The sequence below is a fragment of the Ciconia boyciana genome, chromosome 9 (genome assembly GCF_034638445.1).
Source record: "Ciconia boyciana chromosome 9, ASM3463844v1, whole genome shotgun sequence".
Lineage (NCBI taxonomy): Eukaryota > Metazoa > Chordata > Aves > Ciconiiformes > Ciconiidae > Ciconia > Ciconia boyciana.
The window spans coordinates 19,782,821-19,807,763 of record NC_132942.1 but is presented as its reverse complement, the minus strand read 5'-3'; the positions used below and the strand labels follow the sequence as shown (position 1 = coordinate 19,807,763).

Here is a 24,943-nt window from a genome sequence, read left to right as displayed (position 1 = left end):
TCAAGCAAGTCAGGATAGCAAAAGCCAGGACAGCAGAGCAAGATGAGGTGGTGTGGCAGGAGAGCACAGGGCGAGTGCATGGTGGCGTCTCAAATGTGTTTTCCAGTGCTTTTGATTCCGCAGTATCCTGCATCAAACCCCACGCTATTTTCTCTTCCACAAAGGGGCACCATAACAAACGGAGCAGAATGGCTGTTACGCTCTTTTTGTTTGATTCTGCAGGCCGTGCAAAGGGCCCTCATCCTCAGGAGCGCGGCGAGAGGAGACGCCGTCGTTCTCGGCCCCTTCTGTTCCCCTGCGGAGCTGCTCTCTCCGCGTTAAGCCCTCTGCTCCTCCCGTCACCCTGGCCGTGGGCCGAAGCACCGCTTTGCTCTGAAGGAGATGGGGCGGCTTTAGTGCCGTTGCCGCTCCCCGGGAGCCACCGCGTTAAGAGTTGTAACGACCCCCCGAAGGACAGCGGGCACGCTTCAGCCCCGCGGCGGCTGTCAGGCGGCTCGCCCCGGGCTCTGCGGGGCCCCTGAGTCACCCCGGGGCTCCTCCGCGGCCCCACACCGCCACGGGGCCCCAGGGGAGGTAGCAGCCCCGCCGAGGCCTCCCGCGGCCTGGAAGGGAGGCGCGGGACCCCCGCGGCTCCCAGCACCCCCCGCGCGGGCCGCGGGGCACGCCGGGAGCCGCCCGCAGCCAATGGCGGCGCGGGGCCGCGGGGGCCGCCGGGAGTTGTGGTCGGTTACGAGAGGCTCCGGGGCAGGTGGTGCCCCTGCTCTTCCGGGTGCCGTGACGTCACGGAGTACGCAGCGTGTGTGCGTCGGCGCGTGCGTGTCTGTGCGCGCGGCGAGGGGGGCGGGCGAGCGGCGGCGGCGGGGCCTGGCGGGCGCGGGGAGGCGGCGGGGGCGGGCGGGGCGCCGCGGCGGAGCTGCCCGCCGCTATGGAGCCCGACTCGGTGATCGAGGACAAGACCATCGAGCTGATGGTGAGTGACCCCCGCCTCCCGCGCAGCCTCCCCCCGCGCCGCGCCGCCGCCGCCCCCCTCCGTCCCTCCGCCCGCCGGCAGGCCCCGCCGCCGCGCCCGGGCCTGCGGGGGTCCGGCGCCGCCGCCCCGCCGCGAAGGTGACTCCGGCGAGGCCGCCCTCGACCCCGGCCCAGGCCCGCCCTGCCGGCGGCGCCCCCGGCCCGCGCCCCGCTCCGCTCCTCCCGCCGCCCCGCGGGGGGGATGCGCTCCGCTCCGCTCCCCTCCTCCACCGCGGCCGGCGGTCGGTCCTCCCGGTGCAGGCCGGGGCGCGACGAGCGAGCGCTTTACTTTCATTAGAAATAAATAAATAGAAACAATAAGCCCCCCAGAAGGCAGAGCCGGTCTGGGAGGCGCGGAAAATCGCGCCCGGTGCGCGGGTGATGCGGGCACGCTGCAAAAACCGAAACCGAAATGCCCCGGAGCACACCGGCGGTGCGGGGCTCGGGCTCCCGCCGCCTCTCCCCGCCTCCCCAGCTGCAGCGTCTTGTTTCCGGCTGGGCCTCCCCGCGCCCCCCGGCCGGCCCCGCCGGAGCCCCCGGGGCTCGCCCCGGCCGCGCTTGCGAGAGGCTGGCGGGCGCGGGGCGGCCCGGGAGGGCGGATTTAAACTTCCAGCGTGAGGATTTGGGGCTCCTCTAGCAGCGGTGTCGCTGGGGTCGGTGCCGGCGGCAGCTCCCGTCTTCCTGGAGCAGCACCGGTGCTGGAGCTCCGGTCCCGCAAACGCGGTATTATCTAACTAGACCTAACTGGTGTATTTGTTATAACTCCTAATTAAGGCTTATGCCGCTAAGTTCGGGTTAGTGGAGAGGCGGCCAGGTGGAAGCAATAGAAAGAGAAGGGTGGGGTTTTTTTAATATAAGCAAATCGTAGATCTCTGTGGCCAAATATTAGGGGGCCCTGGTTTTACTGCCTTCGGGATGAATAACATTAAGTTAGGAGCTGAGACAGAATAATAATCAGTAAATATCTTCTGATTTATTTGTCATAAGTATAATTGGGTTTTGCACATAAAGTTTCATGCAATACTGCAGAACTGAGTGGTAAAATGCAAAAATTTGCTTTTTAAGGCACTCTGAAGGTGAGCTGGGTTCAGTGGAGTCATTAAATGGGTTTTTTAGACAGTAGAGTTCTTGCTAAACTACCTGATCTGGAAAATATGAACTTTCTTCGAGTGTTGTCTGCTCTCCAGAAGCAGAAATTAAAAAAAAAAAGGAGGAAACCCAATAAACCTCTGTGATTCTTTCTGTATTTATTTCTGATCACTGAGGCCAGTATCTTAAAAGCTGTTTTTAGCCAGCCTCCTTTCCTGATCCCTATCGATTTGGTGATCTTGCACTTAACCGTGGGTGACATCAGAACTGCTTCCACGTTAATGGACTGCAGCATCGAGGATAAAGGCTGGGGGCAGCTGTGCGGGTATCTGTTACAGGACAAGTTGCCTACAGAAAAGATGTCTGCTAAATTTCCAAGGTTTAAAGTGAGTTCTAGTGGCTTTTTTCTTGCCTGGAATGGAGGGTTACTAATACTCCTCAGCCTGGGATTATGTGAGGTGCTAAAATAGCATTTGAGGCTGGAAGGTACGTTTGCCTCACTCAACTTTCTTGCTTGTCTTTTTGTAAATGCTCTTCCATTTTAGAAGTCTCTTCTATTTGGGGCCAAATTGTTATCAGGCAGAAGCAAATGTAACTTTTGCTGGTAATTGTTGTACACTCTATTTACAGTTGGACCTGGGAAATGTGCTAATCGATGCAAATACGGATGAGGTTATTAAGACTTTTATTACATAGTAGGAGGGTTAAGAAACAAATTTTTTCTTCTTTCACAATAAATTAATAGATATAAAAATTTAATAAGATGAACAATTAATTCTGTAGTTTCCAGTAGAAAATGGTACTCTCTAAAATATAGTTGGTAGTTGAATCTAATTTCAACCTTAGTGAAGGCTTGCATAGAAACCCCTGTGTTTGGGTGTAAATGTTTCACTAAAATCTTTGAAAGTCATTCTTAAATCAAGACATGGCTTGGAGGTTTTGCCGCCTTATGTGTTGTAGAAGAAAAGATTGTCCAGAAGACTTGTTTGTTTAGACAAAGCAGAAGCCGTATTGACAGAGTTTTCAGTCAGTGATTTCAGTATTATATGCAAACTCTTGTATCGGTTGTTAATGCTGGTGGCAAACATCCCTAAACCAGGGATCATCTTAGCGTGTCAGACTTAGTGGGATGCTTTTCTTTTCAAGAATGTTACTGTTTACTAAAAGCAAGATGTTTTGTGCCTCTCTTTCATACAGGAGATTGGTTTTGGTGCGCTTTGGGTACTCAATCACTTCCCTCTGATGCCAAGGATGAATCTATAGTAAATACAGGAGCAAATGTATGATGCAAAAGTTCTGAGGAGCAAATACAGTATAATTCTGAGTGGCTGATAAACAAGAGATAATGTGTCAACATGTTAATTGTACAGAAGTTTCAGAACATGATGTTCTAGCCCTCAACTGTGTCTTTACTTGATAGATCATTTGCATTTATTTAAAGAAAAATCAGTAATGGAAATAATACTGTCCTATTTTTAAAGCTGGAATCTGAGAGAAATATTTTTAAGGTGTCAGACTGGCAACTTTAATTTGCTGTATGGAGTTTTAGTGAGTGTTCTGAAGTCACTGTATCTTTTGGGACAGCTTAAGGCTTTACATGTCTTGTTCTAGTTTTGTAAATCATGTCATCTAGCCATTTTAACGGTGATGAGCCATTGATTTAGGGATGACATTTCATGGCTTTCATTTGCAGATGGTATCTACCTCTACAGGCAAGATACCCATTGCCTGTAGAGGTGATTTCAAGAGGCATGAGGCCTCAAAGTTGAACTTCTGTTTTCTGCGGGAGGTCCAGATTTAGGCTAACAGCTTATCTGATGGGGTTGTTTTTAGTTTAGATACCTCTGTACTTATGCTGTCTCAGTTAAATGCGTTGCATGAGTGGGCAAACTATTAGAAAATGAGTGGTAAGGAAGTAATCCAGAACAGATGGAAGGCTAGCCAAAATGATTGAAAGGGCTCTTTCTTCCCCTGGTTTTGATTTTCTCTGTGAAATTAGATAACTGTAACCTTTTTGCTCCTTTAAGGAATCAAACTTTTTTCTTTCTTAAGGTGAAGTACCATCAACAATGCTTTGTGAAATACATTTTTTTACCTACAGATTCTGAGTTGTATATAAAATTGTTATTGTTCAGTTGCATCAAACCAGTTACATGTGTTTGTGTTCAATACCTGCTAAAAGTGTTGTGTTTTTCATTTTGTCAGAAAGCTTCACTGAACCATACTTTTGTTTTACCAGCAGACTTTCAAAGGAGGGGGTAATTAGCTTCTTAGTTTGTATTAAAGTGGTTGTAAAAGAATACATAAGTATGGCAAATACATTTGTTATATGGGTTAAAAAGTTACACTTTTATGGGGTGAACTGTGTGCAGCATAAGATGTGGATAGTATTAAAAAAAAAAAAATCTGTTGCTCCCAGGCTCTTGTACCCATCAGACACCTATTGGACATGGTTACTGAAGCAGGAAGCCAACTGTGTGTAAATTCTCTCATTTACTGAGCTTATTATCATCTGTCTTTACAACAGCGCATGCTGTTCTCCAAACACAGATCCTGCTGCTGCAGAGCTGGCAGTTTAAATTCAATATAACGCTGCTCCGTGGTAGTAGCATGAAAGGGTTATGGAGAGACCATGCCTAGGAATAAAACCAACAAGCACTTGTTTACACTGAATTATCATTTGTTTCTTAAAGTTATATACATGGAAAGTATTCTTCCTAATATACTACCTTTATTATCTAGAACACCTCTTTCTGTCTCTTATAAAAGTGTCCAGTGTTTAAGTGCCTCTGCAAATAATAAATGAAGAACTATAATTGAATATCTTGCCAAAAGTCTTTCAGTTTCTCCTGGCAGAATTTTGATGTGAGGTGAAGGTCTTCAAATTCAAAAGGTAATCTCAGAATAAAGTATTTCACATAGGCATGCCTTGCCAGCAGCAACTTCTGTAAATTGTGCCAGCAGTACCTGAAGTTCCTTGGGTTACTGCAACTGGAGATGGCTGTGCCCCCAAACTATTTAAAGCTTTACAGTGCAAAATAAATCTTAGCATTCTGTTTGGAAAGTAAAATACAGCTGCTGTATATATCTCAGTAGGGTTATAACGTACTGACTTTTTTCTTCCCTCTCTGTCTCAGTACTTTTTTGTGAATTTTTTTTCCACATGTTTTTAGAGGAATCCTTCAAAGAGTTTACTTTTGTAGCAATAGACATACAGATGGACTGGGCAATGATCATCTTTGCATCTGAAACAAAGGAGGTACTGACTGGTTCTTAATCAAAGTCTGGGAGTAGATGGAAAGTTAGTAAGAAGTTTGTAAACCTGTGTGTAAACTAGTTGTGCTTTCTTCAGTAGGATAACAATCTACTTGCTTTGCAGTTATCTTTTTTTAATCTTCAGTAGCTAAATTAGCAGAGTTGAGCGCTGCGTGTCAGACACTAAAACATACAGTCGGTGGCGTGCTGGACATGGGGAAAAAAGGGAAATGGCTAGAGCAGGTATCTAAAGAGGTGGTGGTTAGGTGGCTATTAGGAAGGCACAGACAAACCTTTGGGGCAGGGGATGTACAACCTGTGCTGCTGCACAGGCTATCAGAGTGACAGTCACATTTCAGAGAGTGCGTGTAAGAGGAAGGGTGCAAATATAAAGAGATTGCTGTGACTTTGGCAGCAGTGCAGAAAATGGGAAGGAAGAGCTTAAGAAAATGAATTAGAGCAAGGCAACTGAATTCAGAGCCAGCAGAGTGATGATGAAATGAGGGAAGTGGACAAAGAAGTGTGGAAAGCTGTATCTTTTGGGAAGGGTTAGATGAAACAATAGACTGAGTGGGGAAATGGGGTGGCAAAGGGAAGAAGGAGAATACAAAGATGTGGAAGAGAGGTTATAAAGAAAAAAGTTACCTGAAGTTTGTGATCATTATGGCAGCAGCCATCAGTTTATACAGGTGAAGGAAAACTGTAGATGCTCCATTTGTGGGGAAAATTCTGAAATTAAATTGCTTTTAGTTCTTAATAGAAAAAAGTTACAGTTTCTTGGGGAGACTAAACGCTGGTGTTTCACCAAAGGCTTTGTAAATCTCCTTCTAGATTCAGAGACACTTTTTGTCTCACAATGCGGTTAAATTTTCTAACATTACTAAATTTTTCGACCTTTGCAACAACGCTGGGCAAGTAAGATGCAGCAGAGAAAGGTCCCTTGCTGCCTGAAACACACATGTAGCTTCCTGTGTGTGTGAGCACTGCTGGGTAGTTTTCAGGGCGATGAGTTGCCTGTGAGCTCTAGTTTGGGACCAGGAGGTCCTGAATTGTGTTTGTAAATCCAGTGTCCAGGTGTCACTGTGGAATGAGATCACAACTCTGCAGGCACGTGTGTGCACCAGCTGCCCTCTCTGAAGTGCTATTGGGTTGCTCCTTTAAAAAGTTGTAAAGCACATGTACGCCATTTCTGCATTTCAGACTGTGCTGACTGTATCCCTTCGGCAGAGTTGTTGGACGTTGCTAAAAATTTGGGTCACCCATAAGTGTTGCAGCAGCATCTCAGCAAAACAAACTGCCTTGTTACAATTTGTACCCTGAGACACACTTGGGAATGTTCCTTGAAGGATGGATGTACCTTTTCATTTCATGTGTGTTTTCTAAAACACCTTCGCTACTTGTTAAATCAACTTGATGTGTGTCTTTTGATGCGTTACGTTTTATTGCTGTGGAGTTTAGAGGTCACTGTTGCTTTGGCATTTTCAGTTTCATCTTCCTGTGCTGCTTTGAGTGCTTGTGCAGCAGCGTGCAAAGTAAGATTGCTGATGGGTGTAAAATGAAATGGATGTTGCAGCAAACGGGCCAGTGCAAGACGAATCATGTGTGGGAGAGAATAAGAGACCATGGTTATAAGAGGGCTGCTCTGTGACAAGTAATTTTTTGGTTGCAAGGGAGAAAATAAATTGAAGGGAAATGAGAATATTTACTGAGTTGTTTAAACTAATGCTGATTAATAACAATACTTATGTTCCAGCTTTTTTCTCTGGCAATGTCTTCTTTATACTAATGCCACTGTTTATGTTGCTATATAATCTGATTTCTCGGTTTGATTTTCATAGTATTGATAGTACTTCATTATTCACAGAAAATCCACTTTTTCTGGAAAATCCCTTCCTTCCCCAGTTTATTGGTGTATTTATGAGCTCAGTGATGTGACATCTGACAGCCTGTACTTTTGCCTGTACTACTGCCACACATTTCCTAGTATGAGTAGTGCACGACCAAGACCAGATAATGCAAAAATAATGCAATGCCATTTGTATTTTAATAACAAAAAAGTGCTGACTTTTTTCTTTTTGAAACTTAATTTGCTTTTCATGCAGGCTAAATTTACAATGGGAGTGTTTGAAGGCATGTTGTTTCTTCATTGCTTTGTTAATCCAGGTCCCCTCCGGACTTGCATCCCTGTACTTCTGCCCCAGGAAATTAATGTTTTTATTGGGGATCAAAGAGTAGTTCAGCTTTCCAGGCCTATTTTTTGTAAAAATAGAGACAGAAATTTGTAAGATGTCAGTAGGTACCTACTTGCTAGGAATAGGGACTGATGTTCTTTCTGGGTAAACTGGTAAAAAAAGCTTTTTGAGTCAACTTTTAGCTATGGCAAAGCTACAAGATTTTGTTTTGCTCATTGATTTAGAGGAGAAACATAACTATATATTCAGTGTTACTAGTTGCGGGACTGCGTTCTGAGTTTTGTGCTGTTGAGGAGTTCTTGAATATGGAGTTTTGTTATAAAAGAAGTTGTGACAACTTGTGTTCTTTGCCTTTTTGTGAGGTGTATGTTTGTATGTCAGGATGTCTTACAGGATGATACCATGTTCAAATCTTCTATCCTTTTCAGTCATGCCAATTTAAAGATTTCAGACAATAATACATACAGCTTTTTGAAAATCTATACTCAGAATCTGCTTGCAAAATTTTAGTTACAATTACACAGCTTGTATTTGATAGAGAATCTTTCAGGCAATTCTATTTGGGCAGCAAAGGACTAGACAGGGAAACTTAATATTCAGGCTGTCTCCATCACGCCAGTACTTCTCGAGACAAAAATCAGACCTGTGCTGCAACACTTGCAGATACTTTTAAGGAATGCCTTCATGGTGAAGTGCCTCTTCCAACACAGTGCTGGCTCTGTTGTGACTTAGCAAATCAGTACGTTTATATAATTTTGATAGCTGGCTTCTTACTGAGCTATATTGTATTCCTGAAATTCTGAGTCATATGCCTTGACATCTTATCACTTTACTTGGCAGCCTTAAAAATCCTAGATTGGACACAGTATCAGGCTTACAGTGCTGCTTTGTCCTTGAAATGTCGCCATATAGTCGACTATTGCTTTACCAGTGGTAGCCAAGCAGAAAATGGCCCCACGATGAAGATGCACCTTTCTTTGGTCAGTCAGGGACATGACTGTCCTCATTGACACAGTTTCTTGGCACAGCTGTTAACAGTGGCAGTTTCTCGCAGCCTTCTCTGAGCTGCTGGTGCTTTAAGACATGGGGCACAGTTGTGGAGGCTGAAGAACCCTCTGGTTCAGCTCTCCAGAGGGACTGGAGAGTAGAGGAAAGGGTGAGAGACAGTGGTGGCATATTTTTCTGTGGATGTTGCAGCATTATGTTCTAGAAAATGTTGCTGTTGCTTCTGGCTGCTGTTAGGGGAAATTTTGTAGGCCATATCTCAAACTTCTTGACGATCTGACCGGAAGGCACACAGTCTGGTCTCTCTAGGATACCCTTTCTGTTACACACATAGTATGGGCCTTCTGCAGACTCCATCTCCTCTTAGGTGTTATTGTTAAAGCTGCTTTAAATTAGTCACTTAAACTCTAAGTGTCCTGCTGAAAGTACTGGCTGAAGGTCTTCTATCATCTTGCTCAGTAAGAGGGGACTTTTTCTTGTCTCAGGAGCAGCATGCCTTGGCTTACTCTCTTCTAGAACTAGAAGAGAGTTATTTTCTGTATCGCTTTGTCTCTGGAAAACAATCTAGTTCTAGATTGTTTTCCAGAGACAAAGCGATACTGAAAATTTACTGAATTCAGTGCTGTCATTCAGATCGTAAGTGTCTTGAAGACTCCATCTTTGTGCTGCAGATACATAAGGCAAGTCAGATCACTTTGAGTCTGGAAACAGGGAAATAATCATTGCAATAAAATGCTTTAGAGCATGTATATGGCAAATTAGGAGAATAGTATTGGACTGTTTTGAAAACCTGTGTATTACCGTTCTGGCAGTTCATGGAACAGGCTTGTGAGGCATAAGCTGGTGGTTGAAGCTTTAGCATTTGCTTCCTTATTTGCATTGTAGTTTCTTCTCATCTTCTGTCGTCTTTGCGAAGTGAGCTGTAGCCCCAAAACACTTGTTGTGCATTGGGTGATTCAGGGCAGGGGAAAGAGCAATTCCTTGTCCATAAATCCGTTTCTTTGTCTTAGATCCACCAATCCGATGACCCCACTAACGTAGTTGTTACCAGACTGGTAAGGTGCCCAGGCTGCCTTGTCTCTCTAACAGCATTAGGAGTACATAATTGGGATTTCATTCAAGAAAGAAGTAGATACACCAAGCTGAAGATGATTGGCTGCTCTCTTTTAACAGACAAGTCTGAGAAGGAAAACCCATTCGAATCCCCTTTCATTCTGGATTGGTGGATCTGAAGCCCAGAAACAAAGTTTCAGGTAAGAAGTCACCCTGTACTATATCTTGCTGCTTCTGCTTAGATGAGTTTGTCTGCAAATCCAGTATCTTGCTTTAACTGCTTAATGTCCCTCAAGTATTAGAGCACACCAAGTTAGCTGCTGAGCTTAGAGTAAGAAAGGGCATATTCAGTGAATACATGTGCACTTTATTAGGAAATCACAGATCTACTCTGAAAAACAAACCTAGGAACATACAGTAAACTTGCCTTCTGTGGAGCTGGAAAGAAGTATCTACAGGTATGGGGGCACTAAGCAAAAGGTTTACAAATCCTGCTTCTGAAAGGAGAAAGCAGCCTTACCAATGACATCGTTGAACTTCTCAGTTGAGTTCAGGAAAGTAATAGCTATCTGCTCTGATTTGTAGCTGTGTTCTCTGAGTTCATCAGAAATCTAGAGAACTTGTGTAGTTGTTCATAGTACAAATTCCAGTAGCTTTATCCTGCTGAAATGCCATTTGAAGTTCTGTTGTGGGCAGCACTTGGACTCAGCCTTTTAAATCTTTCATGAGATTTCAACATAAAGTTCTGTTCCTAGTTGTTTTCGAAGCATAGCTGAGCCAGTTGTAAGGCACGGTTTTCAAGAAGAGCTTTAAAGTTATAGCGGGTTTATTTCAGAGTAGGGGAGTATCGTTGTATTTTGAGTCACATTCATCTGAGATTTTGAAATTACTGTAAAAGGCTACAACATGCTATCTTAAACAGGTTTGGAAGGTATTTGTGTGCGTTAGGAAGGAAAGCCGGGTCCCTGGCTGATAGGAAAATAAAGTTATGCGAGTTAAATATCTGGTGTGAACAGATGACCTGCACCTCTCCTAATGCACATCTTTATTGTAAGTTAGTGCTTTAGTGAACTTGGCAACTTATTTCTAAAGTTAGTATGAAGCAGTATGCCTCAATTCCTTTTGATATTAATAGCAATAACACTAAGCCACTTGAGCGTTCTCTTTTGTAGACAGCTATTAAAGTGAATGTTAAGGCCTCAACGTTTAATCTACTGTAGAAGAAACTCTTGTAGGTGCTGTTGATCTCATGTATTGTTTTAGGTCTGTGTTTGTTTTGCTGGCGTGGTATTTTGTGCAAAAATTATACTTGAATTTAATTGATGAATACATATATAATGAATTATTTGTGCACAGGGTACTGTTGTTTCCTGGTTTGATTTTTTGAGTACTTGAATTTTATTTGGTTAGGGTGGAGAAGTCTTTGGCATGCTTTTTTATTCTTTAAAAAAAATCTGAGGGAAAATCTAAGGGGAATACTCATTAACCGTAATCTGACACAGTTCTTGCAGTCTCGTCTAATATCAAATTGAATTTGTCCCACACACCAATCAGGCTCACCTTGGAGTTAACACTGCAAAATAACATCTTCCAGTGGAATATTTGCTCTTCAGGGTGTGCCTTTTTCTAAAATGAGAGAATGGGAAGACAGAAGTGAACTTGGCATCTTTAATGATGAAAACTGAAAAGAGGAATTAATTTAAAATACACTGGGGGGGGGGGGGGGAGGAAGCATAAATGTGTACTCCTGCTGATCAAGATCCCCAATGTTATGATACTTAATATTGCTTAACTTTTTGAAACATGAAACAGTCCTATCAAAGGCAGTAGTAAAGCTAAGTTGAACTTGAGTGCAAGTATATGCAGGTTGGAGGCTTAGTTCTTGCCCAGGTTTTGAATCTTACATTTCAAAAAGTAAAATGTAAGTCAGCTATCAAAGGCTATGTAAATATTCCTCTGCAGCATTTGATGTACAAACCCTGAATGTGAAGCTAGCATTTTATTATGTACTGAGCCCAGATTTCATATGCATTTAACCTCATCAAGTTAAAGTGCACGCTGCCTTGTCTATACTAGATTTTTAAACAGAATTGATATTATTTTTAGATTGTGTTAGGCCTCATCCTTAAAAACTTAGTACAGAAAAGAGTCTAAGACAACTTTTAACATCTTAGGCAAGTTTCAGCCATGTTTATCTAAGTGCTTAACTTATTCACTCAAAGTTTCTACTGTTTCAGCTGGCAGTGCTAGCTCTCTTTTCAGTGTTTCTCTTTTTTCCCCCAGTTATGATTTACTATGAGCAGGTGTGCTGCTGTGTGTAGATGTCTGTAACACCTCTGTTCCTGCGGCATAAGAGCATAGGAAAGCCATTTTTCTTTTGAAATGGCCTTTTTTATGTAACATAGGATAGGTTAATTCAGAAAGGAATATCACACTTCTGGAGTTTTGAAACTGTGGGAATTGGGATGTATGCACATGAAGGAAGCAAGGGTTAATCTAAATACTGTGTATTTTGGAAAATTTATATTATTTCAGTTAACATTCAGAGTGACTTACATAAAAGTATTAGCATTTTCTTCCTAGTCTTTTGTATCTTTGTGAAAACGAGATACTGCATCTCATGAGTCTTATCCTGATGAATAAATTATAATGGAATAAGATTGTTGTTATATTCAAAGAAAGCGTTTAATCTTTTCTCTACTGAACCCATATTCCTTTTGTAGCATTCATTTTGTTGTAGCAAATGCATACTTTGATCTTCAGGAGCAGAGTGGGACTGCATTATCGATCACCCTTCTGTGAATTCATTGTCCTGTCTAGAAGAACGGTGTGGTAATGAGGAGAATTTATCTGATAAATTTTTTTCCCTTTGTCTTGCTTTAAATTTCCTGATTCCTCACTTAGTATTTTTCCCCAAAAGCAAGAAGCTTATGTGCAGATCTTGAATGGCTATTGGAAGGTTGTAACATTGAGCGATTTTTATTTTGAATGGCAATCATTTAGCTAAATATATTTTTCTAATGGAAGTGTGACTCAGCTATTGGTTACCTATTTTTTAGGATGATCTGATAACAATAAAGGAGTAATCAGAAACATTTCACAAGTTAAAATGAGTTTGCTACTCTGTGGATACTTATTTTTGAGAAATTCACTTTTGCATTTGTAGTTCATTGAAGGACAGAAATGCAAGAGTAAATTACATCTAAGACAACTTTCTTGACCTGAGAATGTATCTGTTCTTAAACTGAAGCAGAACACTTGAATGCATATGTAAAACTCCATGGATTTGGGAAATATATTGTATGAATGGTACTCAAACAGCCTTCCAAATCAGACACTCAAGACTGGACATGAGATTGCATTTTGGACATGGAAAAGGGAGTGGTGTGATGGCACTGATTCCAGCAAACTTGTATGGAGCATGTGAATACACTGCATCTCTCAAGGGACAACTTGGTTTTGAAATGAAAGTAGGAAGAGTACAAAGTACTACTATTGGTCTGACGTAAATTGTTTCTTTGTTTTCGAGTACCTCAGCAAAGATACTCAATGTTGTGCCAAAATGTGCAGTGTAGTGAATGTGTTATCGTGCCAAGCCAGGCTGTCACTTGTGAAACATGCGTATTTGTGTTACATGCATGCCCCCACACTTTATTTCCAATTAAGTATTCACACTTAAGAGTATACTTTGACATTTTTACTTTTCTACCTCTTGCAAATATTCAGACTACTTGTTCCAATATGTAGTTGGTTCAACACTATTTTGCTTGTCACTATTTTGAATAAATCACTTAAGGTAAAAATAGCAGGTAAGATCTGGATGATATCCCAGCTAGCAAAAGGGGATGGAGTTTGCTGAGTAGTTGGCAACTATTCCCTGCTGAGTGTAAAATAATACTGAAGGTCTTTGAACAGTGTTACTGCTTTATACTTTTTTTTATGTCTTATTGTGGTTAATGCTGATTTTTGAGAAACTAAGATCTGAGCTTGATATTAAATTTGATCTGGGAGCATATAGCTTTCATAAACAGTCATAATGTCCTTAAGTTTAAGTTTGCTTTTCAGAATACCCCTTTTTGCAGCATTAAATCTGAGCTACTGAGGGATGTGTCTGTCCTTCCCAGCCATAGAGAGGGTTTTAAGGAACAGCAGTTACCCCATGAATTTATCAATATTAAGTGTTAATGGAAATAAAGAAGTATCAGTTCTGTTGGTCCAAGCCTAAATCAAAGTAAACTAAACAGTAAATTACCAATGTTGAATAGCATGCGAGTTTCTTATAGCTAAAAACCTGAAGAGAATTCAGAATGAAGGTTGAAGTTTTTTGGTTGTACGTTTTTTGCCAGTCCGAATCTATATTTGTAGCCCTGTGGACATCCAGAACATGAACTAACCTTACTGAGGAGCTGGTTTGTTGTTACAAGAAAGTTGGGAAAAGCATTTCAGACTTTAGGATTTGTAAACTTGAATGATTTGTTAGGTTCTTACGTTGAATTTCATTTTCTAATAAACTGCATAAGAAAAAAGTTGTTGCAGGAGGAGTGAATTAATATAATTAGTCATGTTCCTTGAAAAAAAATGGAGTAAATTAGCTCCCTCATTTGTTTTACTGTATTTTTCTTTGAAATTCCAAAATACCTCCCCTCGCCAATCTTTTTTGGACTCTGTCTAGAAACTGATTTTCAAAACCAAGGATATTTTTGCCTCCAGAACAGTATTTCCCAAACTGTAAACATAAAATAAATTTTGATTCTTTAAATTATCTTGTATAAAGGTCATAATTTTAATACTTTATAAAACTTCCAGCAGTAAGGCTTGGTTATGTAAATGCTGTAATTCTTAATTATGACATTGCAATATTTCCATCACTGGATATCAAAGGTTTATTAGTTCCATCAGGAACACAGGCTATAGTCTGTATTCATTTCTTGAGCAATTTAGTGGGCTTTATATGATAAATGGGTGATTTTTTTTTTTTAAAGGGGTAAAAAAGTGAGAGGATTTCTGTTTGGACATACCTTAATTTCAAATGCACTGAAATGGAAGGTTTCTGGGCATTTTTACAGTGCTTTGACAAAATAGCAGTGCTGTATGCCTATGAGAAGTCCAAAGTGAATGAAAACTTTGGCTTGTTCGGGGGCTGATAGTTTTGGGTTTTTTTGGTTTTGGTGCCTCTATTCTAAAAGTTATCTCCTGCAAAGTTGATTTATTGGAAGAACACTGCTGGGTGCTTTACTATTAATATAAGAAGTTCTTAGCATCTGACCTTTACAGACATTGAAGCATATTTGGTTTTTACTGCTATTACTGAGAATTTATAGTTTTGAATGCAAATGCAAGCATTTGCATAGGTTTCTTGAATTTGAGATTTAAGATTGGAACCTAAATCTTGAAATGTAATTCCTGGGGCTGGACCACCAAAGCAGTTCTTTGTGTATAGAATTAAAATAAAACATATAATAATAAAGTTAATGTGTTAATCTTTTCAAACGTAGGGCATCTAAAAGATCCAACGAGGGTTTCTCTACTTGTCTTTATTCTTTCCGCATCATTCACTCCTTGCCGTGAAGCTGTAAAGCCCCTCTTTCATCTGCTTGCTCCTCCCCTGCAAGTAGTGCATTCAGATGAACACACAGCTATCTTAATGTGAGTCGCATTGCAAATTAGTTTGTTCCTTAAAATTTGAGTTTTGATTGGCCTTATCTTAACCTGTACTGTTCTGTTGTCTGCCAGTGGGATTGACACTGGTTTGTATATGCAGTTAATATTATGCCCATTGGCTGGTGTCATTTTCCCATTCCCAAACTTTATTAAATAGTGCTGCAGCTCCCTGGGATCCTGATGAAAGGTGAGTGGAAAGTGAAGGCATAAGTTCAGGTACTTGTTATGCAAAAATTAAGTCTTTAGTATGCTATTATGCTTTTATTGATGACAGTTCCTATGCAAGCAGGGTCAAGAAATAACATGTCAATGAAGCACACTAATATTTGCACGTTCCTGTTTTAGTGTGAAGTAGAATGCAATATGTAATTTGTAGTATTGTGCAATATCATAGCTACAGCTAAGCATCCAGTGATTTTTATAAATCCTTTTATTCAGGGTTTTGTAATACTGTGGAAAGGTTTTTGTGTGGCTTAAACTTGGCATAGAAATGGCCTTTGTGTCTAATGTATTTTGAAATAAATTAAAAAATTGGTCTCAAGTTACCCATATTTCTCTTAAGAACTGAATATTCAGCTTATTTAGCTAGAGTAGTTCCTAAAAGAAAACACAGTCTAATAACCTAAACCAGTGATCAGTTTTGTAGATCTTATCTGAAAAGTCTTAGGAGAGAAGTTTGTGTTTCTCGATCAATGACTTTTACTAAGTGATGTGAGCAGAATTAAAATTTTTACTGGGCCTGTATGTTTAAAAATGCAAAAAATTATTTAGGCTTTAATAAATACCTGCAGCAATGCCTGAATTTTGATAGTTCAGTGTTGCAGAAACACCATTCAGGTATTGTGCCAAACAGGATTAAATAATGAAACAGATTAGAAGGGAAGTTTCTTGAATTATATACGCTTGTTTTGAAGCAGAGCTGTAAACGGTCTGTATAAGATCCTGCATCTTCAATATCATGATCAGTGGGTTGGAACAGTACATCCTCTCTTTCTTTAAAAATTTTTTTTTGGTGTCTCATTGAAGTTAAGGTAGTTTCCCTAATGTCACTGATTGACTATCTTAAAACAATTCTGGGAACTAAATTTCAAGCATTTGTGTGAGGACATGTCAAATTATTGCAATGTATAGATATACTGGATTAATTACTTGATAGCTAAATGAAAAATCACATTTCCCTGAAGGTTAATAAGAAACTTTTAATAATAGAAAACTGATTTATTTTGATATTGAAGGAAGAATAATACAATATAACATAAATATGTTTATATTTACCTCTGTACATAAGGTATATTCACCCACTTATCACATGACAAGTGCATAGTACAGAACATCCATATAGAATTGCAACCTTCTTGCTGGATAAGAGGAGAGAGAATTCCAGTGTGTTTTGGTGCTGCTAGGGTGGTTGTTCTCCTGTTTTTGCTTTAATTTCTCTCCTTAGTACAGAGATTAAAATATTAGGCTTTCTTTTGTTCTATTCATAAGATATGAAATCATTAAAAAAAAAAGTTTTTAACCTCTTCAGTTGCTCTGGGCTCCCTCCTTCCTCTCATTACTGGCACAATAACTGCTTTCCCTGAGTCTTCACCTGTGGTTATTCCACTTTCAACTTTGATCAGTGTGAGATTTTTTCTTTTAAAGATTTGGTGTTTGTTATAACTAAATTGGAAGCCTGTGTGAAAAATATTGAAAGCTAAGTGTGTGCCAGATTTTACAGCTGGGTTTGTGCCCTGCTTGATAGTGAGGAACTGAATCCTTTTCCCTAACTTTATCTGATGGTTACGTAGTGCATGTACTATTCTGTCCTTAAAAGGAGCTGTGAAATAATATCATGGAGCTATAAAAGGTTTGGGGAGTCTGTCTGCATCAAATTTCTTCAGCTTCAGAAAAGAAACAAAAAGGATTTCTAAACTTCTGCTAACTTCTAGTGCCAGCAATGTGGAGTCTGGTAGTTAAGCTTGGTTCTTTCTGGCTTGGGTGGTGGTATGAGTAATAAATGTAGTTAGGGTATAATTTGGCTTTAGGATACCCTCAACTGATAATACAAACTTTTTTCCCCAATAACCCATTTAATCAGGATACCATGTGTCTTGACTAAGCAGAACTTGGTCTTGCATTTTGAACTTAGCTAGGCATTGTTCCTCCCTAAAAAATACTTACTTTTTTTGGTTGTCAGTGTCCCAGTACATAGACTGTAACCTCAGAAGTTAATGTCAGCTTTGCTGTCGGAATAAATAAACACGGATTGTTTGAGAAAGTTGAGACAGTGCGGGGTGCCAAACCTTAATTACCGAAGCTCCTCCAGGTTGTGTTCTAAAGACTTGCCACCCCAATGAAAAGCTCCTGCACTTCTGTTGCCCGAGGGTGATTGCAAAGGTAAAAACCTTGCAAGCAATTACGGCCAGGCCAGTTTGCTGAGTAAGGCACCTTCCCTCGTTGCAGCAGAACTTTTGTCGGTAGCAATGTGTTGACGCATTGCTGAACTGATGGACCCAAACTGTAACAACTCTGATACTACTCGTAGTAAGTTAAAATGTTCAGCTGGGCACTAAAGCCAAGTGGTTGCAAATGAGGAAAATCAGCTCCTTATCCTTGACAGGAGAGAGGGATGGCTTATTTTCTGAAAAGGATCTTCAGTCGTTATTTTACCCTTGGCTGCTAACCTTGTGCTTAATGTAGAAATAACATAGATAAGTACCCACGTTAACATACTAATGAGTTGCCTGCCTTGAGTGATTTGTTGTGGCATCTAACTGCTTCTTCTCTTCCTTCCTTTTTGTCACCCTGCAGTGTTCTGTGCCAAGGTCTTTGTGGCTAGGCTGCTCCAACCTGGTAGAGAGCATGTGCGCACTGAGATGCCTGCAGAGCATGCCCAGTGTCAGATGTCTCCAGGTGCCTTTCTTCTTTCTTGTTGTAAATGTTATGCGTATGCTGTTGAACATTTGTTAAACTCTCAGGACTCTGTTTAATCAAATTGTTAAGTCTGCTAAATGTTTTTTGTGCATCCTTTTCTGAAACCTTCTACTTAACTCTGTTGTAGGAGTGAACCTTAAGAGGGCTTTCTGTACAGTAGGCTCTTGGGGGGTGGTGGTGAGCTTTTGTGTTTTATTGCCTGTTTACTGAAGTTGTGATATAAGTAGCATAGTTCTGCATGTTGCCTGCTACATTTTGCTTTCATTTAATTAAAAAAAACCAAACCCATAATGAGATTTGCCATTTCTTTTAAATTGCAATAAACTGACTAGCCTGTAATATTTGTGTGATTTAATTCAGAAAGGATAAGCTTTTTATTTTCTTCTAAGGGTGATCCTGGTTATAGCCTTACATTACAGTCGTTGCGCATGTTTGAATGCAGAATAGTTAGCGTGGAGTCCTGGAGCTCTTTGGGTTACTCTGTTAACTTAGCTTCTTAACTTTTAAAAAGTGAAGAACAAGGGATGGGGGCTTACTCTGCATAGAAGACCACTAAATCTCAAGTTCTCTGTTGTTTTTCTTCTAGTAAGCTGTTGAAGCTGAGCCTGTGTAATTTATAGATGGGGGAATTGCTGCTGTTTCTTCACTGCTTTGGGAGGGATTGAAAATGATAAAAAGGGAGATTTTGATACCAGTTAACAATTTTGAACTCCCAGGATATTTACCTTGGAAGGAAAATGCAGACATGTGGAGTAACTGTGTGGCACTTCCTAAAGTGTTTCTGAATGTAGCATTTTTAGCAGAATATAACTATTATTTAATATTAGTATCTTTTATAACATAATAGTGTTATTCAGTGGTTCAGTCTTTCATGAGCACAAAATGAATACTTAAAAGAAATGGCTTTTGTGAATGAAAACTTAAATGAATTGAGTTGTGTTTGCAGTCAGTCCATTTGAGTTTAGACACTGGATAACATGAATGTCTTGCCTTAGAGTAACCATTTATTTCAAAACCTCTCCTCTTGCCTGCAAAATGTGGTCACTTGAGTTCCAGCAAATTTGAGTTTCAGAATTAAAAATTTCTTCAAAATTTCTGTTAAAATACAAACATGTTTTTCTGTTTGAGTGCTTTATGTTTCCAATTTTGAAATACTTTTTAAAGGTGGGGAAAAACCCCATGACCAAGATAAATGTATAAATGGATAATACAATTTTATAGAAATTGGCACTACCTCATGGCCAAATAATGGTTATAGTAGATGCTTATAGTCATGACACAGCAAAGTCACAGAGGCTTGGTGTCTATTTTGGGAATATTTACAAGCTAGTTCTAACATAAGATCTTCCTGCTCTCTTTCCCTGATCCTCAGCATTCACCCCCTCACTGCAGAAGTAAAATAAAACTTTTTTCAGTGGGGATTCTGAAAATTTTTTCTCCTGGGACCTAACTTGTCAGTGGCCAAAGGGCATCTCACAATTTTTCAGCAAGTGACCATAGTTGTTTTTAAGATGGATAGTGATGTTGGGAGTACGTTGGAGTCTGGTGGGATGGGCCAGTAATCGTTTCAAGGCTTGTTAATGAAGCCTGGTGAGGGATGTGAGCAGTGAGCTTGAAACAACTGCTGCTTTGTTGTCATAAGGCTATTCTTCAGTGCAGACCTAGGGTTGCAATCCTATGCTTTCATGCTTAATTTTTTTACCTCCTCTCTACCTGACTTTTGAATTTGTGACTTACGCATAAATGTATTTAACAGTTTGAGAACTATTTCAGGATAGGAGCAGTTTTGCTGTTAATAACTGTCTTTTAAATGGTAGGTGTAGATCTCGGTTTCATGGACTACAAGCCTTGGGGAGGGCTAGCTGCTGGACCTCCACACAGTGAATTTCGAAAAGACTCATCAGGCTAGGGGGCTTCTTAAAAAGCTCAGGTTCCATACTGCAGGCAAGGCGTGCATTTCTGCAAATACCTGGTTTGGGAATTGCAAGGACTCCTTAATGATGAATCCGAGAACTTTGCCCCAAGTCTCTTTATAAATCATCTCTTTGGAAATTTCTCATCAGTTAGCACGTCATGGCAAATGAACTGTTTTTTTCCCCAACTGAACTTTTTATTAAAACAATATGACAAACAGAAAAATCTATATATTTGATTGAAGTAATAGTAAACCTATTTATTATGAACACTTTTCTTCTTTCTGTGACAGTATCTATCAGGTACATAGTAGTTAACTGTAAATTGAACAGGTGAAAGCTCAGACCAGGCTGGGCAGTAGATTAATTGATGCAGAATACATTGTATTACAAACTTCTGATGATATTATTGATTACAGGATAAAATACAAATCAGTTTGTTTGTGAACGTACTACTGTATACACAAGATTTTTGGAAACCTGTTATCACACAGATGTGGTGTTATATATAATCAAAAACTATAGCTAATGCTATGTCAGGATGTGTCACTTTGAAAAATTTCTCAAACCTATATTGTTTTCAGGAATTGTTACAGATCTGTCAGCTTTTATGAAAACCACAGTTGAAGTACTGGTTAATTTGTGTAGGCTTTTTGCTCCATGTGCCAGTAGGAATTTAACAATCCCAGAACATTTTTAACTATAGAATAGTAACAGCTAACAGGGTTAACAAATTTTGGTAATAAAGTACATCACTGCAAGGACAACCGCATTGTTTAAGCTGGCGGGATTGCTTTGAAGCTGCCAGGAGCTCAACCTGTGGAAAGAAACAATTTTGTGTATCCAGCCTGTTGCACTTCAGGAGTTACTGAAGAGGGATTTCACCAGGGTGTTTGGCCTCTCCACGTGTTGCAGGGTTTGTGCTTTTCTGCTGGCTGCACCCTCCTGATGGGTTGTTTAGAGAATAAGAGGGATAACTGTCCTAAGCAGATACCTGTGGGGCATGCTAATTGGTAAGGTGTAGAGAGAGCTTTGTTGATTTAAATTTTGTTCCAAAATAAAGGCACTTTTTTAAAAAAAAAAGTCTGATTTTTGTAGAACTGCAACCAGGAGTAAGAGGTTTTGAATCTTTTAGAAGCATCTGTGGGAGATATTAAAAAAAAAAAAAAACAACAACAAGGTTCTCCTTTCAGGCGTGTGACTCAATGACACCCAAAGGGGAACTTGGAAGTGAAAGTGGCACCAGCTGCTTTTCCCCATTTTTTATTTTTGGTGCCTTGACTTGCCTTCATTGTGTCCTGAGCTATAAGCCCACATGTGAAAACAGGTAGGGCATATATACCAGGAGATCTTCGTTCTGTAGCACACATTCAGTTAGCGTGATGATGATTAAGAGGAAGTTTAAGAAGGGAAATATAGAAGCCCTTCAGTAATTCACAGAAGTTATCTGTGAGTTGTATTTGTTATCTGTGTTTTGTATGTGTAGAGTAATTAGTGAATGGACCAGAAAGAGGGGGAAAAAAAAAGAATCTTAAATCTGGAGCCTTGCAGAATTTCTTCAGGAAGCTCTTATCCAGTCTTAGTGCTTTTTCAAACATTTAGGCTTCAAGAGTAATCTACCATCAGTCTAAAAGAAGAAAGCAGAGATTAGGTTTACTCTTGTGTTTCCGTAATGTTGTTAGCAATCTCTAACTAGGCTCTTCTAAAATCAAGCTGTAACACTTAAGCAAATGTGCTCTGATTGCCAGTGGATTGGAGGTAGTGTTCCAATTCTCCACAATTAGTCTGGTTTTGTATTCTGTGCTTTTTCTCATGCAGTAAAATTACCTTCATAGTTCCTGTAGTTTACTGGAGAAATATTTACTTTCTGCATTCTGTAAGCTGATAGTGAATGCAGAAGAGAGATAGAAAATTTATTAAAAAATATTTATTCCTGTTTGTGTCACTTGATGTTTGCTCTCATCTATTCTGACTTTTAGCATAATTAATACTATTTGGAAATTAGTCCTTGACACTTATTATCACTTGTTATTGTTCTATTGAAAAGCATATATTAAATACCAGTTCATAATACTTGAAACTACTATAGATTCTGAGGCCTTATTTTTAACTACTTAATTATCTTTAATAATGTTTTTTGTACCAAGGAGTTTACCATTACGAACACACGTGGATTCAAATAGCAACTGTTTTCATCCTCTTTGATATGGATTTGACTGCAAGATTAAAAGCATACTGGTCTCTTATTTAGGTGTTTAGAGAAACTGGTTCTGTTACCAGTTGTGTAATGCAACCATATGGATACATCACCTTCCATAGCTTCATCCTTGTGTAGCATTGCAGTGGTTTTGAACATATTTTGTCATGCTGATTTGGGAGATAGCTCCAACAGCGATGTCACGCAAAGAGAGATGTCCAGTGTTTTTAGTTCTATAAGTAAACATTTCCAGTGTGAGTTGAAGACTAATCAGTAAGCAACAGAAGATGAGTACTTAAATGTCACTTGAATTATTGCATAATGTAGGATGTGATGAAATAATGTTTATGGAATGAATTATTAGATATATGTAATGAAATTAACCTAGTAACCAAATACTGCTCAACCAATTCTTTCTTTCTTGTATTCAGTTACACCTTTCCTTGACTTTTTTTTAAAGAGATCATAGTATCTCTCTTCTAAAACTCTGCTTAGTTTTTTCTTGCTTATTTAGACACCCCCCCCAACATGTTGGGTTTTTTCTACACCTTTCCATTTATTGTCCTTAAAATTTTCAGCTTAATTGTATGTAGTGTCCTGCTCTTCCTTTTATGTTCACACGTGGGGTATGTAGCTTGGAAGCTTTAACGGAGCACTGATTCACTACAGGAACGATAAACTTCTCACTTTCAGAGCTTCCAGTGTGAGAAGTTGACTTGTTCCTCCAGAGGCCAGGTCTTAAAATTCATGTAGTAGCTTTCTCAGACTTGAAGCTACCCTGACTCCTCCCAGCCTGTTCGCCCAGTGGTCAGTAGGCTTGCGATAGTGCACTTTATTTTACCTGTCCTTTATCCTTGACTTCTGCACAGTGGGATGTCCAGCTCTATAGGTTTTCCTTCATCTGCATTTTCATTCTTATACCACGTGTCCTGGTGGTGGACAAGCAGTTGGAAGGTGACATTGACTCAGTTCTTGCCAGTGTTGTTCCTGCTTATGGATTAAGACAGGAGCGTATTGATTTCCTCTCCATAACTGGAAGCTGTCTTCACAAAAATGTGGTCTTAAAAGCCTTTTGAATTGGCCAATTCATAATTTGTTACTGTTCAGAAGAACTTACTATTTGCCAGTGGCAAGTGGAGTTCTCGGTTTTAATATTTATTCCTTACAATAGCATTCCCTGCAAAGGATATTATTTCTTAGCAGTAAGGAATCTCAGTGCTATCACAGCTGAGCTGGGGCACAAAGAAGGAAGTTTGTCTTTCTCTTTATTGATAAAATACAATTTAACATTAACTTGCTTAAGCTTCTGTTTGCTGTTCTTTACTAATTTTGAACTTCTGTTGGTTGATGCTTCTATTCAGATACCGGAAGGAAGTACAACAACGGAAACTATAGTTGGAAAAAAATTGTATTTGAAAATGAAATTCTGATTTTCTTATATGAAAACTTCAGCATTCTTTTTTATAGCAGTACTGTCATTTTCACAGTACAATTTCAGGCACAGACATGAAGTAGTATTCTTAAAATGACAGTGCAGTAGATGCATTCTGCTAAAACCTTTTCCTACAGTGCATGAAATCACAAATCGGAAAAATGATTAATAGCCTGTTGCTGTGTATAGCGTCCTTTTGAAAATGTTATTCTTCTATGCAGCTGTTAAAATGAGTTGTCATAGCTAGAAACTGCTTTGCTGCTTCTGTTAAGTATTTGTAAATTAGTTCAAACCTCTTTGACATGTTTTCTGGTATTTTGCCTCAAAACAGTGGGACTGTTAGCATTTCTTTTTGGAAACAGTCCAACAGGTCTGTTTAAAAAGAAATGCATATTTGATTCCTTTTCTTTAAAGGAACAGAATGTTCTCTCCGGTACCTGAAATATTTGTGCTTGTCCCTCTATTTTAAACAGACTTCTTTCTGAGATGAAAGCTTTAAAGCTAAGCATAGTATCGTAGAAGCAATTAGAGATATCCATGCAGTAGGCCTGTTGCCATTTTGTGCAGCGAGGTAGCCTGAATTACCCAGTTTGTAGATCTGACGTAAAAATGTCCAGTTTTCCCTCTGTTAACCAGCAGCAGTGCTTCCTAGTATTGCTGTTTCTTCTGGCTGAAGCCAGAATCTCTTCTCAAAATTAGTAGCAGTTTGGATTTTGTTTTCATCAGTTTCTCTTAATATCTTTTTTTTTTAGTTCTTAGTATGTGCGTTGCAGACTCTGAGAACTGATGTGACAGCTCAGTTTGGTATTAGTTGCATATATTGCAAATATTTTGCAAAGGGTAACATTGCATTTTACCTTTTTTTTTTTCTTTTCTTGCACTCCAGTGCTCAGCCATCCTGGTGGTCTCCGCCAGCCCACACTCCAGTATCACCGTGTATTTCTTGTAGTGGAGTGCCCAAAACTGAGCCCAGTACTCCAGATGTGGTCTCACGAGAGCCAAGTCCAGCTCTGGCTGCAGTCTCTTACGGTGACAGCAGCTCATTGCGGTGCTTCCTGATGGTGTGGCTGTGGTTTGTTGCTAGGCCTAGACACCAATAGGATAAGTAAATGTAAAATCCAGGGATTGTGTGTTGGTTTTTTCCCCCCCCCCCCAAGCATGATTTTTTATCTGAAGGAAAGTGTTATGATAAGCACTTTTTTCAGTCATCCTTTGTGTATCT

General features: G+C 40.1%; 1 protein-coding gene across 4 annotated transcripts in view; it reads left to right on the top strand.

Moving 5' to 3' along the window:
* The first annotated feature begins 838 nt into the window (after positions 1–838).
* FBXW11 (F-box and WD repeat domain containing 11) overlaps positions 839–24,943 on the top strand; it is a 78,654-nt gene continuing 54,549 nt past the window's right edge. The window contains exons 1-2 of one of the 4 annotated variants that reach the window (XM_072872545.1): positions 839–970; positions 9,723–9,802. Coding sequence is in view for 2 of the 4 variants with exons in the window: in XM_072872543.1 (XP_072728644.1) it covers positions 18,108–18,158 (51 nt within the window). In the remaining 2 variants the exon portion in view is untranslated. Of the gene's footprint in view, positions 971–9,722; positions 9,803–15,110; positions 15,249–18,056; positions 18,159–24,943 lie in introns of those variants that run through there. The other 3 variants (XM_072872543.1, XM_072872544.1, XM_072872546.1) reach the window with 3 other exon arrangements.